General features: G+C 35.2%; 2 protein-coding genes across 2 annotated transcripts; both read right to left on the bottom strand.

The window, feature by feature from the left end:
* LOC109849398 (protein FAR1-RELATED SEQUENCE 5-like) lies at window positions 6,983-8,776 on the bottom strand. The gene is made up of 2 exons (XM_020419221.1): window positions 7,231-8,776; window positions 6,983-7,123 (listed from the first exon to the last, which is right to left on the bottom strand). Exons 1-2 carry the CDS (start codon window positions 8,764-8,766, stop codon window positions 7,106-7,108), a joined length of 1,554 nt encoding a protein of 517 aa, XP_020274810.1. The 5' UTR covers window positions 8,767-8,776; the 3' UTR covers window positions 6,983-7,105.
* LOC109847034 (protein FAR1-RELATED SEQUENCE 5-like) lies at window positions 8,803-9,546 on the bottom strand (the record flags this gene model as incomplete). The annotated part of the gene is made up of 1 exon (XM_020416278.1): window positions 8,803-9,546. A coding segment is annotated over exon 1 (648 nt), but the record flags the coding sequence as incomplete, so codon positions are not given.

Here is a 16,407-nt window from a genome sequence, read left to right as displayed (position 1 = left end):
ACATTGGTTTTGACAAATTAGCAAAACATGCACAGATCTGGAAATCAGACTGCTCAGTCGACTTATCAGTCGACTCATGAGTCGACTGATGAGTCGACCTATGAGTCGACTGACGGGCTGATTTTGGGTCATTCCCCAAAGTTTTATATTTTTTGGAATTTATTTGATATTTTTAAACAGCGTTTTAAAATCAGCAATACAGTTTTTCATATGTCAGTTTTCGGTCGACCGAACCGGTCGACCGAACCTGAGCTCATAGGCTTACTGGCCTGCTCAGTCGACTTATCAGTCGACTCATGAGTCGACTGATGAGTCGACCTATGAGTCGACTGACGGGCTGATTTTGGGTTTTTCTTTTAGTTTGCGGGTATGTTCGGTTTTGTATCGGGTTTGACCGCTCATATATTACACCTCCTACCCGAGAACATCTTTAGAACTCAAAACCCTAGCCCCCCTCTCTCCCTCTCAAACCCTAGCTCGGATTTTGGCGATTTTTGAGGAGTCTCGAAGGGGTTTGCAACGGGATTTTGTGCAGTGCAGCGAAGGAGATCGTTCTCTTGCGAATTCAGGAGTTTGTGTAGCATATCATAACATCTCACCCAGCTCTCACCCACTGTTTGTATAGTTTTCTTCGAGTTTTATTTTGTTTTCTTGAGCCTAAAATGTATTTTGTACATAAAGATAGATACTTTATATTATGAGCAGCAAGATCTACATTTTCAGTTTAATAAAAACTCACCAACGATTTTGTAAATGTAGATCCAGATCTGGAATTTGTTTAAACTTGGGTTTCATGTGATTTATTGATTTCAATGCGTTTTAAATATGGGAAAATATATTTAGGGTTTTGTGTAAGAAATCACATGTAAATCTTACGTTTTAGTTTGTACACTTATTATAGAATTGAATGTATGCTGCTGAAAAAGATGAAAAGAATCATGTTAGTTTAAAATCTTTACAAATAATCACTTTTATGCGAAACTGGTTTTTGATCTGCTTAGTCGACCTGTCAGTCGACTTATCAGTCGACTCATGAGTCGACTGATGAGTCGACCAATGAGTCGACTGACGAAAAATTTTCTTTCTGCTTTCTTCTTTATGTCTGTCAAATCGACTGATGAGTCGGCCGATGATCCCAATCGACTCATGAGTCGACTGACGAGGAAATTTCTAGTTTTTCCTTATTTTGGATTTGTTTGGGTTATTTCATTTTAACCAAAATTGTTTTAGCATGTTTGCTGTTATTGTGTACTTCTATATGAGCGAGGAGTTGCCTCGGATATCTGATATTAGAATTTATGTTTATTTTGTATCTTTACACGTGAGATGACTGGCGGACATGAGTTTAGGTTTGTACACCGAGACACGTGAGAAATTATGGTATATGCATCTTTCATGTATTTCATCTAGTCCATGTGTTGGGCTATTATGATGTGCAGTCCATGTGTTGGACATTTTATTACATTATGTCCATGTGTTGGACAACTTTCATATGCAGTCCATGTGTTGGGCATTCATTACATCTAGTTTTAGTCCATGTGTTGGATATCAGTTTAGACCTTGAAATTAACACCTATACTTGCATAGGCTGGGCATGACACTTATATGGGGTATGACATGACCTTGTATTTAAGTTTTGAGATGAGATTGTCTTCTTTTATTGCTATTCATGTATTAGATTTTGGGTTTGGTATTTAGGGATTTACAATTTGAGATACAAGGTATATATATGAGGGTTTTCTTGTTTGGATTATTTCGCTCGACGTACCTATGCTCGTGTTGTAATTTTCTAAATACTAAAATCCTCTTATACATAGGTATTTACAATTTGAGCTACATGGTATATACATGAGGGTTTCCTTATTTGGATTATTTCCCTCGACGTACTTATGCTCATGTTATAATTACCTAAATAGGATCAGTGATTTTATATATATATTATAACTGTTTTTTTTTTGTATACAACGAGCATTTTCCCTTGGGGTTGGTTGTGATGTTGCTCGCTAGCGCTTTTGCCCCTCCCCCTTTCAGGTAACGAGCCAGGAGCCCGGAGAGTCGCCGGTTGATGGCGACGCACATTAGCTTCAGCCGTTTATTTTAGTTATATTTTTCTTTTGAACTCCACTGTAAACTTTTGTTAGACATTTGAGAGTTTATTCTAGAAGTTGTAAAGGCTGTGTGCCTTAATTCCTTTTATTCAGACATTTGTATTTGAGACTTGTTGAGAAGTTTCAGTTTATTCATTTCAGACATTGACTTGTAGTTCTGTATGTTAGATGATAAAATATTAATTTGATCTCTATTAATTCATCAGTTGACTCTCGTATTATCTTTTACTTGTTTTTGCACCTACACCTGTTATTTGACTCTACTAGAGAGATAGTAATTGTGATGGTGAAACATGTTATTGTACGGTGTGATGCATGGCAGGTTTGACATTCTTAGTTTTACCTTGGACTGCAGCTTTGTGTGAACCTAGGGGCGTCACATGGACGCGTTATAGTCTCATGAGGGTTTGCAGTGAAAATGCCCACAAAATTCGGTTAACTTATCAATTTAAAGAGGTCAGTAAATAACTAAAATTACTTGATGAAATTAGACAATCTAATTGAAGCTAGTTATTACTCAAGAAAATGTTTTTATATATAACTCTAAAGTGAATTTTCTAGAAAATTTTCTCATTATTGCAATACAAAACCAAGCCAAACTTAGAAATTTAATTTAAAAGTTTTGAAAAGAACATGCTAACTCTTTGTTTAAAATAATATTCAATTTGCTTGATCAGAAATATTTTTCAAGGCCATATATACTATATATATATAACATTTGTTAGTATTTTATTATTATTATTATTAAATTTTTTTAACTCTTTCTTCCTTGATGATTTTTTTCTACTTTAATGGACTTTCTAAGTGATCATTTAACGAGTTTTAGGCCAATGGATCCCAACCCAATTGGGCTTAGGTCATTAAGTATGCAAATACTCCTTGAGCTTAATTACTCGGTCAGGTTAGGCTTTATAAGATAGAATCACCTTAAATTCAAGAGTTTTTTTATGCCCATTTTCCGTACTCTTCCTTTGTAATGATATTTTATTATTATTATTATTATTATATGTATATATATTCTAAAAAATATGTAAATCAAGACACTTTGAAAAATTATTTTCAACTCTAAGCTAAGCAAGCAAAAATTTTATTATTTTAAATAAAAGTCCAAGTTAAGCCTTAAGTAAAGTATACTACTTTGAAAATCATTTCTTAAGAAATTTATTTAGAGTTATCATAAAAGGTGAACTTAAGTAAATAACCAAATAGGGATTAGAAAATTTCAAATTTATCACATAAATCAATTATTACTTAACTCTATCAATTTGGCAAGTGATAATATTTTTATAATTTTTTAAAGAAAAAGAAATCAAAAATACAACTAAAAAGGTAAAATAAAGAGGAAAAAATAACTAATTCCCACCCCCACACCTAAATTTTACATTGTGTTCAATGCATGATGCACAAAGTAAAGCAAATAAGAAGTGAAGTACTTACAATTGGTCAGCTGACAATTTATTTATTTATATATATATATTTTCTTTTCTTTTTCTTTTTTTTTTCAAATTTTTTTCTTTCTTTTTTTCGATTTTTTTTCTTTTTTACAAAACTGAACAAGAAACTCTAAAATGAGAGAAGATTTTATTATGTTGAAATAAACAAAATAAACAATGTAGAATGAAATATTCAACATGAAGAGTTCCTGTTCTACATTGAATCCTACCTTACTGTTGAAAATTCTTCCCCGGATTTTAAACAAATTCAGAATGATATAATCAATAATATGAATTTTTAAGCATTTCGGGGTGTTCCATAATTCTTGCAACAAGGTAAGGTAGGTATTATTGGTGTCATGCATTTTGTATTCCTTAATGAACTTAGACTCTTGTACTGTGAAGTTTTGTTTTCTAACAACCAATTCTTCTGTGAAGTTCTGAAAATTTGGTTGTTGATTATTCTCCAAGAATCTAAGTTCATCAAGAAAGAGTTCTTCAAAATTTAATTCAAAGCAGCACATGTTTAACACAGTTTTATTATTCTCAAGGACCTGATCTGCTTCTTCTAAAAACTCTAACTCTTCATCAAAAATTTCCTCAAAACTTAAATCACACTCTTCTTCTTCTTCTTCTTCTGATCTTTCCTGAATGTAGTTTATTTCTAGAGGCTGATTATTTGGTTGGTCCCCTGGATTAAAAATGTTGAGATCAGCAGTCAAATTCCCAAAGGACAGCTTCATTTGACCAGTTCTACAGTTGATGAGAGCATTAGAAGTGGCTAAGAACGGTCGTCCTAAGATGACAGGTGTCTGTCCTTTGGGATTGGAAACAGGCTGTGTTTCCAAGACTACAAAATCTACTGGAAAAATAAAATCTCCAACCTTAATCAGAACATCCTCTAACTCACCCATAGGGACCTTGACAGATCTATCAGCCAACTGTAAGGTGCATTTGGTTGGGTTCAGTACACCTAGACCCAATTGCTGATAGACTGAATATGGAAGCAAATTGACACTGGCCCCTAAGTCTAAAAGCGCCTTATCAATGTGAGTATTACCAATGATACATGAAATGATGGGGGAACCTGGATCTTTACGTTTCAAAGGTATGGGATTTGACAGCATTTCACTGATATTGGCGGCTAAAAAGACTTTCTTTGGAACATTTATTCTCCTCTTCTTAGTGCACAATTCTTTTAAAAATTTAGCATAAGATGGAATTTGTTCAATTACATCTAAGAGAGGAATGTTGACCTTAACCTGCTTGAATGTCTCTAGGATTTTCTCCTCCTGAGGAGAGTGTTTCCTAGACCTGAGTCTATCTGGAAAGGGAGCAACCGGTCTAAATCTATCAAAAGCAGGCTCAGGTTCGGGTTCAGGTTCTTGGTCATCTGAGGGGAGTGATTGTTGAATAGATTCATCAGAAGGAGAAGGAGAAGGAATTTGTACAGGATCAAGAGTTTGACTTGGCGGAGTTCTCACTTGATTATCGACCTGTCTACCTGACCGAAGTGAATGGATTGCATTCACTTCCATCGTCCGCGGATCCTCTGTCGCTGCGCCCGACTCCTCCTCCGCCCCGACTCCTCCTTCCGCCGCCGCTCCTCCATCGGCCGTCCGTCGATGACTCCTGAGGTTTATTAAGGTTTATTAAGTCAAAACTGCTAATCTTTTAGATATTTTATCTAACACCTCTTTCCTGAGGTCTTCTGCTCTATGCATTTGTAAGCTAATACTTTTTTCTTTAATTGCAGTCTGATGGCAATGGGTCAGATGTAGACAAGGACAAGGATGATGGCTGATCAAAGGCCAACAAGGTAATATTAGGTGAAGTAAACTTGTGCTTATTGGAAAAATTTATTCCCTTTCCTGTCTTCAGTATTCTTACTTGCATTCAGGCCAACAAGGAAGAGGATGACAAGATGAGAACAACAGCAGCAAATGTTGCAGATTCTTACTTGCATTCAGGCCAACAAGGAAGAGGATGACAAGATGAGAACAACAGCAGCAAATGTTGCAGCCCGAGCTGCTGTTGGGGGAGATGATGTAAGAGGATGACAAGATGAGAACAACAGCAGCAAATGTTGCAGCCCGAGCTGCTGTTGGGGGAGATGATGTACTCTTACTTGCATTCAGTATTCTTACTTGCATTCATTATTCTTCCTTTCTTAAATGGAATAGACCAGGTATACAATTTGGAGGTTTGAGTTTCAGGGGTTAGTAGAAGATTTGGGAGGAGCCCAGCAGCCATATCAGTCCAAAGTTGCACGAAATATTTCTCGAAAGGATATAACCTCTGTTTTGGAGAGGGAGCCTCAAATGTCGAAGTCTACTCTAATCTATCGCTTGTATGAGGAATTATCTGGTGACTCAGCTGTGGAAAAATTGTGTCGTATATGAAATGAAAATGTTTTGTTGCAGCTCTGCTGTTTGTATCTTATGTTGTATATATTCATGGATGTTGTAATCACTGAAATAGTTATGCAAGATCAACTACTCCCAGTGTTATCTGATGTTCCAAATCTTACTTTTATCCAATTTGATGATGTAATGATAGGGTTTCGGTGGAAGATTTATGTCTTGAGGAGCAAATGTGCATTTCAAATGGTTTTGATGCGTAAGAGATCGTCATGTACCATTGCAAATGACTTTGATATGTCGTTTCATTAACTTCAGTATGTAGTATAATATAATGGGCTATAGGACATGGCGAAGATTTCTCTCTTTTTTAATAAATATAGGAAGAAGTGGCTGAGATATGGGAGTATAAAATTAACACAACAACTCCTGTCTATCTTCGAACAGAGAGCATATGGGGTGTAAGCTTCACTGTCTTCAAATGTGTGTTCATACTAATATCAACTCCTGTAAGAAGCCAAAATATGCAAGGATTAAATATAAGAATTTCATCTCAATAAACTCACGCAAATAGCACTCCTCCCGAGCTCAATAAACAAACTACCACCAATGAACAAAGCAATAATGAGAAAACAATCAGAACCTCAGGCATACATGATCTGGGCTATTCATCAATTCTAAAACCAAAATAATCAGTAAAGAATAATTTCTAATTTATACAATCAGTTTCCTGACTATCTATCATTTCATCCCCGAATTTGTTGTTCATATAATGAATAGTTTTTAATCTTTATCATTCAAAATTCCCAGTTAGATCGTAAGCATTTTCTTCAATATGGTAAGGAGCTTCATTTACCACGGGCTGGCTTAGAAAAGCGAATACCAACCCAAGCAGCAGATGTAACCTTGAGGGAAGTAGCAAAATAAATAAATAAAAAGAAATAAATGGGGAAAGAAAAATTCTTCCTTTCTTATGAATAAGGCACATACACAAAATAGTACATAATCCAACCACTTAGTCCATAAAACCACAACATACAAATAAAACCGAACAACATCAATAAGTTCATACATCATCAAAGTTTACTTACATCAACAAGTCCATACAACCAAATTAGTCAAGAAACACCAAAATTAGTCCACACATTATCCTACAACTCGTTGCTCTTGAGCTCGAAAATACTTTTGTAAACTATCTCACACACTATCTCATTTGCTTCTTCTATAAACGAAAAACAAAAAGAAATTAATTAGTGATATTCTAAGAGAAACAAAATAATAAACAATATATGAAAAATATGTAAAATAAATGAACTAAATTTAACTTACCAACAATTGACAACCCGTCCTATAGTGACCCAATTGTTGACAATGACCACATTTTCGTTGTTTCACCTCCTTTTGCTCTTCTGATTCTTCAAAGCCACTTTTAATCCTAGTGGAATTTCTTGGACGTCCCTTTGGTTTTGCGGGTTCGAGAGGATCACGAACCGTAATCTCCTCACCATCTTTCAATACGATCACATTAGTATTTGAGTCAACTTCACTTCCAACTTGAGAATCCCGAGTTTGAACTATCTTGCCCCTTACTTCCTTTCCCGCTTCCGTAATGAAGTTTTTTATGAGTTGCTCTAACTTAGAAAGAAGATCATTTGAGCCCGCCGCCATATCAAATGCCTCATTGAAGTTTCCTCGTAAAGCCCATAATCTTATAATACTCTCCCGCTCCATGCTTTCTTCATTTTGTCGCGACTTCATAGCATCATCAAAGCCAAAATACCTATACCTTGCATCAATTTTCCATCTATGCATGATATACTTATCCGGAATAGAAGTTATTTGATTTAGCCATAAGATATATAAAATATGCTTACAAAGCACCCCTTCGGTTTCCCAAAATGCACAAGTGCATGCAACTTTAAGTTCTCCATTCTTTTCATAAGTTACATCTTCCCAATTTTTTCTTTCTTCAGAAAACTTGCCAACTGAATATACAACTTTTAACTCCTCCTTCGATGCTTCTTCATAATGTAAGGACATCACATCACCAAGCTCCTTTTGAAACATCTTCAACATCACCCTCGTGTATGCCCTTCCCACTTGTGCTTCAATTGGACTTGAGAAACTCATCACGGGCACAGTATTCAAAGTCATGAAGTCTTCATGAGATTCTGATCCACGACGAGTTGTGACTGCCTTGTCATATTGGCCAACAAACTCAACAAGATTAGTGTTTGCATTGACAAAGCCATCAAAAAAGGAGTTGATACTTTCACTCCTTTGGCTTGTTGTCATTCCCGCCCAAAAACAATCCTTCAAGTATGCATCCACCCAATGTTCACGTAACTTATACATTCTTGTTAGCCAACTATCTTCATCTTCTTCTATACCAAATTTCTCCTTCATGACTTTCCATAGCTCCTCACACTTGCTTATATTTCTAGCATAGTACCAACTATTGAAATATGTAGGCATCTCATCCCCGTATTTGCTCATCAACTTTACTTGTTGCTCGGCAATATGCTTTCTAATATGCCAAGAACAAAAACGATGACGAGTGTTCGGCAAAACTTCATTGATAGCCTTTCTCATCTGTGCATCTTGATCAGTTATGATAGCCTTTGGGGCAATCCCGTGCATACACTTGAGCCATTGAGAAAACAACCACATGAAGGTCCCCTCTTGTTCGTCCGCAAGCAATGCACAACCAAAGAGGACGGATTGTCGATGGTGGTTTACTCCCGTAAATGGAGCAAAAGGTAAACTCAAATGATTAGTCTTGTATGTAGTATCAAAGACTACCACATCTCCAAAACTCAAATAAGATGCTCTAGCTCTTCCATCGGCCCAGAACACACTCCTCATAATACCAAGATGATCGACCCCCATAGCGAAATAAAAATCTGGATATGATTCCCTCCTATCTTGAAAATGTCTAACAATAGTTAAGCATTCAGTGCCAATATTATTATGCCTTGTTGTTCTGATATGATCGATTACTTGTTGTGTGGTGACTCGTTCGTCATCTTCTCCCTTGTAAAAAACATTTACCACGCGATTAATAGTAGAGGGCTTCATTCCCTCTTCATGCAAGCTATCAATAAAGCTTCTACAAGTCTTTGATCGATGTCGTTGCTTGTGAGAATAATGATGTGCTACTTTGTCAGGACTTGTTAAAGCATGAACATGTTCTGCAATAAACTTAGTAACCTTCCACCTTTTTGAAGAAGTCAACCTAATCTTCATTTTTGCATCACAATTAATTCTAGTTTCCGGTCGGCGGTTGATAATTATTCCACTTTCATTTTCCCTCGGCACTTTTCTCCCTGCTTTGTTGCATACAAATGTTCTGGAAAGAATCTCCCCTGAAGCCTTCTTTGACTTCTCCAAAGTGTCTTTGCGAATTCCAAACCCAAATTTCTTTGCATAAGCATTGTAATAGTGGTATGCACCTTCGTCACTTATGAACTCCTTCCCTTCAAATGGAGTAATATCATCTAGTGGAATGCTAGTGTCTAAGATAGAGTCATCGGGTGCAATGTCCGTCATTTTAATATCTCTCGTTGCGCAATTCTGTGATAATTAAAAAAACATATGAATTCGTTAGCTTCAATTTAAAAAAGAATGCAAATCTCCACATCAAAATTATTTGCATACACTAACATATTTAAGAAGGTAACATGATTAAAATAAGAGGACATATATAATAAGTGTTCGTGGGAAAAATTGTGTCTTTCTTCATTGTTGATATCATTGCTATCTCAGTTAACAACTTTATGCGTTACAAAATGTTTTATTATTATTGTTTCTCTTTAGACATAATCACTAATTAATTTCTTTTTGTTTTTCGTTAATAGAAAGAAGCCAAATTGAGATAGTGTGTGAGATGTTTACAGAAAGTATTTTCGAGGCTCAGAGCAACGAGTTGTAGGATAATGTGTGACTAATTTTGTGTTTCTTGACGTAATTTGGTTGTATGGACTTGTTGATGTAAGTAAACTTTGATGATGTATGAAACTTATTGATGTGTTGGTTTTTCATTTGTATGTTGTGGTTTATGGACTAAGTGGTTGGATTAATGCTACTATTTTGTGTATGTGCCTTAATTACATAAGAAAGGAAGAATTTTCTTTCCCTCAAATTTTATTTGCTTTTTAATTTATCTTATTTTGGCTACTTCCCTCAAGGTTACATCGGGCTGGCTTGGGTTGGTATTTCGACTTTTCTAAGCAGCGCCGTGGTAAATGAGCTCCTTACACATATTGAAAGAAATGCTACGATCAACTGGGAATATTTGAATGATAACAGATTAAAAAACTATTCATTATATGAACAACAAATTCGGGATGAAAATGATAGATAGTCAGGAAACTGATTGTATAAATTAGAAATTATTCTTTACTGTATCTTTGGTTTAGAAATTTGGATTGAAAATAGCCAGATCATGTATGCCTGAGGTTCTGATTGTTTTCTTCAGTTAATTCGCTTGGTTCATTTGGTGGTAGTTTGGTTTACTTGAGGCTCGGGAGAGTGCTATTTTGGTGCAGTTTATTTGAGAATGAAATTCTTATATTTAATCCTTGCAATATTTTGGGCTTCTTACAGAGTGATATTAGTATGAAACACACATTTGAAGACAGTGACTACACTCCCATATGCGCTCTGTTCGAAGATAGACAGGAGTTGTTGTTGTTAATTTATAACTCCCATATCTCAGCCATCTTCTCCTATATTTATTAAAAAAGAAGAAAACTTCGCCAATGTCCTTATAGCCCATTATATTATACTAATACTGAAGTTAATGAAACGACATATCCAAAGTCATTTGCAATGGTACATGGACGGATCTCTTACGCATAAACCATTTGAAATGACATTTTGCTCCTCAAGACATAAATCTTCCACCGAAACCTATCAATTACATCATCAAATTGTTATAAAGTAAGATTTGGAACATCAGATAAACACATGGGAGTAGTTGATCTTGCAATAAACTATTCAGTGATTAACAAAATCCAATGAATATATTACAAATAAGATACAAACAGAGAGCTGCAACAAAACATTTTCATTTCATATACGACTACATATTTTCCACAGCTGAGTCACCAGATAATTCTCCATACAAGGCGATAGATTAGAAGTAGACTCGACATTTGAGGCTCCCTTCTGCACAAACAGAGTTATATCCTTTCGAGAAATATTTCGTGGCACTTTGGATCTGATATGGCTGCTGCCTCCTCCAATCTTCTACAAGGCCCTGAAACTCAAACCTCCAAATTGTATAACGCTGGTCTATTCATTTAGAAAGGAAGCATAATGAATGCAAGTAAGAATACTGAATGGCAAGTAAGAGTACAGTCTCTCCCCCAACAGCAGCTCGGGCTGGCCCAACATTTGCTGCTGTTGTTCTCATCTTGTCATTCTCTTCCTTGTTGGCCTGAATGCGCAAGTAAAGAATAACTGAAGAGGAAAGGGAATAAATTTTCCAAATAAGCACAAGTTTACTTCACATAATATTAGCTCGTTGTGGCCTTGATCAGGCCATTCATCCTGTCCTTGTCTACATCTGACCCATTGCCATCAGACTGCAAATTAAAAGAAAAAAGTATTAGCTTACAAATGCATAGAGCAGAATGACCTCAGGAAAGAGTTGTTAGATAAATATCTAAAAATTGATTTAGCCAGTTTTGAACTTAATAAACCTTATAAACGCTCAGGTAGTCAATCGACGGACGGCCGATGGAGGAGCGGCGGCGGAAGGAGGAGTCGGGGCAGAGGAAGAGTCAGGGTGCGGCGACAGAGGAGCGGCGACCGATGGAGGAGTCGGGCGTAGGCGCGGTGGCGGCGGAGGAGGAGTCAGGGACACGATGGAGAGGAACGGGCGAACCGATGAGGAGTCGGGCAAGAGGAGGGAGTCGGGGCTCGGCGGCAGAGGAGCGGTGGCTGTATGGAGGAGTCGGGCGGGCGGTGGAGGAGGAACGGCAAGCGGGAGGAGTCGTGGAGGCGAGGACGAGGAAGCCGTCGACGGCGGGCGGAGGAGGAGTGAGATGAGAGAGGAGAGGGAGGGAGAGAGACTGAGATTGAGGGGGAGGGAGTTCGAGAAGGGCCGTGTATTTGGGAGGAAGAGAAGAAGTGAGTTGTAGCCAACGTTTAGGCTCAAAGATGGGTTTATTTTGGCAAATTTTCCCTCTACCAACTTAATAGATCAAAATCAAATACGGCTCTAAAGCTCCACGCTCAACTACAGGAGATTGGGTATTGCTTGGTACCAAGCAAAAAACATTTTCCTTATATATATATATAATATATATATATATTATATATATATATATATAAATATATATATATATATATATATATTATATATATATATATATATATATTAATAAATATTATATATAATATATATTTATATTATATTATATATAATATATTATATATATATAATATATATATATATATATATATATAATATATGGTTAATATACATATTATATATAATATGTATATATATATTATATATAACTATATTATATATGTATATATATGGCTATATATATATGTATAATATACATATAATATATATATATATTCTATATATATAATATATATGTATATATATACATATATGTTATTATATGTATGTATATATATATATATATAATATAATATTATTATATATATATATATTTATAATATATATATATATATATATATATTATTATTATAATGTATATAATGTATATATATATATATGTATATATGTATATATGTATGTATATGTATATATATATACCAAAAAAATATATATATGTATGTATAATGTATATATATATAATATATATGTATATATATATATATTATATATATATATATATATATATATATATATATAATATTATAATATATAATATATATATATATTAAATATTTATATATATATATAATATATATATATATATATATCTTTTCTTTTCTTTTTTTCAAATTTTTTTCTATCTTTTTTTTTTCTTTTTCTTTTTACAAAACTGAACAAGAAACTCTAAAATGAGAGAAGATTTATTATGCTGAAATAAACAAAATTGTTAAAATCTAGAAGATAAGATGAATGTAGATATTACTTAAATATGGACAATTAATTAGATGACTCTTCATTAGCCCATGTCCTTTAGTCTTCTTATTATCCATCTATATAATGTATGTCATGGACTACAAAATAAATGAGAGAAATAAGAGTAAATAAATAACAATCAAAGAAGATTTAGACCCTTGTTAGCTGTTAGCCTGCTTATAGACTAGTGCTATTGCATTAAATGTTTAAATGTGATGTTGAATTTTCCAAATGCTATCAATGCAAGCAACGATTAAAGGATGTCAAATCTTTTATAAGTTTGAGATAGAGTCTCTCTTCTGGGTATACAAGTGTTATAGGACATGTGAATATTTCTAATTTCTCATGCACTAATCTTTCGTCCCCATGATTAGTGCACTGTGATATATGATAGTAATTATTACTTGACTTCGGCCTCGAACGTTCATTTTTACTGGACACCTTTGTGAATTTTGCATGATTATATATATTGATTCTTTAAGTATCTTTGCCTAGAAGCCAAACACTTTAAATTTTCTCTTTATCAATTAAGACGTGAAAAATTAATGACTCACTGAAAAGTATTCACTTTTCTGGACAATCCCTGAAGGGTCGCTTTGATCTATGGAAGCTAATAATCTTCCCTCAAACGTAACTGGCAGACTGAATCAGAACTTTTTAGATTTCAAATACATGACTAAATATGATTCAACCATGTGTCATATTGTCTAGCGGGTGAAGCTTGTAGAATTGTTCAAAAAGATTTTTTTTTTCTCATTCCATGCAAGTAGTATTGTACTCCAGTAGCAGTACATGGCCAAAAATGATTATACCAAGCATTTTGTTTTGATATCTACATTTAGAGTTATAGAGAATCACAACAAATTGTTGATGAGAAATCACAATGTTAGACTAGTTGGCTTACAAGTTGTGTTTGGAGCACATGCTATAATTCAGAAAATTACTTATACGCGTGGACAAGAGGGAGGCTATGAACATAGTAGGAGATATTATCCTATAGCGATTTTTGGATTTTAAACTCTCGAATGAATACAATTCAATAAGTAACCTTGTACTCTTACAGTAGTACAAATAAAAATGATATTAAGCATTATTGCTTAATGAACTAATCCTTGTATTAGTAGTTGTTAAAACACAACCAGCTGTTGTGAGAAACCATAATGCAAGATTAGTTGGTTCAGTCGTAGTGCCTGAAGCACATGTCATAATTCAAACTAATATTTATAAGCTTGGACGAGGGGGGGTAGTGGATCTTATCGAGGTGGTCAAGGTAAAATATTTGGTTTTTCTATATTTGGATTATATGCATTTGTCAGACAATTTTGATTTAACTTGAGTTTGCTTTATATATGCATTTGTCAGACAATTTTGATTTAACTTGAGTTTGCTTTAAACTCTTGTGAACCTATGTGGTTTTTATTTATACAACTTGAGTTTGCTTTAAACTCTTGTGAACCTATGTGGTTTTTATTTATACACTTTAGAATTTGTATGATCTAAAATACAACATGTTGCGATGATTTTTGAGATTTAGGGACCCAAATTCTTTTAAATTCTGGCATGAGCGATTGGGTCATCTTGGGTAAAATATGATTTGTTGGATTTTCTTAAATTAAACGGGGTATTCAAACCAAATCCGACCAACTGCATATCATAATTTTTCCCCTTTATCTAATACATGGTAAAGAAGCAAAACATTTCTCATCTGCGTATTCTTTATTTGCAGTCCATGTTTCTATATCACCACCATAGCGTACCTCTATGGGACCTCGGTGAAGGTACATATCTTATTTATGAAACTCAGTCAATAATTTAATACCTATGGCCCATGTTAGGGGATCAATTTACAATTTGGTACACTGACTGTATTTTTATTGAAGATCAATTCTCGACATTAGGGGGAGATTAGTGCCCAAAATACAAAATAATGTCAAGAAATTTCATAAAATAAAAAGAATCTTCAATATTTATATCCACGTACTAGTCAAACTGAACCAAAAGTTTACATGATAATCTGCTAAGAAAAGAGTGATTAAGCCTCATATTCATGTCGAGTATATCATTGATGATTTGGCACGCCAGAAGCATACTGCACCAGAAGCATAGGAAACTTATTAGTGAAAAAGATAAAAGTTTGTGGCACACCAAATCTAATATAGAAAGACAGTCACTCTCATAACCTCCAGAAGAGGCTTGTCCTGAAGACGAAATCTCTAGTAAATTACACGTGCACTTGATAATCATAATATTAGAGATGCGGAATGGCCAAATTCAATTGTTAAGGAAATGATGAGGATTTGGTTGACATAAAATAAGAATTAAAGTAGCCACGAATTTGTGAAAAAGGAGAAATATATAATAGAAATATAAAAGTTGTCGATAACATAGTTGCCTCTACAGTTGCTCTTACTATCTCCGAAAATAATCTGGATCCAGAACCTAAGTCGGTAGCAGAGTGCTTAAAGCACTCGGACTAGGTGAGATGGAAAATGGCAATTGAGGATTGTTCACGGGAAAAATTGCGTTCTTTGATTCCATTGATTCCTTTGTTAACAGTTTATCGGTTACAAAGATCCGGTCTTTTTATAAGATCCGGTTACAATAAAATCAGAAGAAAATGAAAATTACAACTTTCCTTATTTGTCGAACGAATCGCGAGATCCTGTTTTGCGGTCTCTCGCTTTTGTGGGTTCTTCGCCTGCGCCGGGGTTAATCCGTGGACCACTGCGCGATCTAGATCCAGTCGGATCTACACGGTATAATGGGTGTTATCTCACGAAGGAAATAACAGCCGGGGTACTATTTCACCAAGGAAATAATAGCCTTCTCGGGATCAAAAACCAAGTTTTGATCCGGAGTATTACCGTGTGGATCTCAGATCTGATCTCTCTCTCTCGAACTCCTGCCTTTTCTGACGTGGATGCTCGCCAAGAACCAGATCTGAAAACGTCCAAGTCTTCAAAGCTTCAAAAATCCAAGATTCAATTCTTAATCCGGCAGAGTTTCGGCTCCAAAAGTTCCAACCCCTCAACAATGAGCCCCCTAGCCTATTTATAGTGTTTATTTGGAACTCACCTGTAATCCACTCGCCTCTTTTATTGAGCATCGCATTCAGAGCTCAATCCGTTGCCTATCTATGGAGCTTGCCCGCAGAGCTCGTCACCGTTTTTTTTTGTTATTTTTTTCATTCTTTTTTAGCTCACCCGAAAGACTCAAACCTCGCCCCTTTTGAGCTCCGATCTGTAGACTTAACCTCCGGCTTTTCATCGAGCTCACTCGGCAGAGCCTTAATCTCTGCATATTGATTCTAAGTAGAGCTTAACCACTCCAATTGGTGAGTTCACTCGCAACTCATCCTCTTCCTGTACTATTGAGCTCGTCCACAGAGCTCG

The sequence above is a fragment of the Asparagus officinalis genome, chromosome 7 (assembly GCF_001876935.1).
Source record: "Asparagus officinalis chromosome 7, Aspof.V1, whole genome shotgun sequence".
NCBI lineage: Eukaryota > Viridiplantae > Streptophyta > Magnoliopsida > Asparagales > Asparagaceae > Asparagus > Asparagus officinalis.
Note: the sequence above shows the minus strand (reverse complement) of the source record. Positions and strands in the feature narration are given on the sequence as shown.

Bases quoted from the DNA above. Each gene is read 5' to 3' on its own strand.
- LOC109849398 (XM_020419221.1), bottom strand. From the start codon at position 8,766: ATGAGGAGTGTGTTCTGGGCCGATGGAAGAGCTAGAGCATCTTATTTG.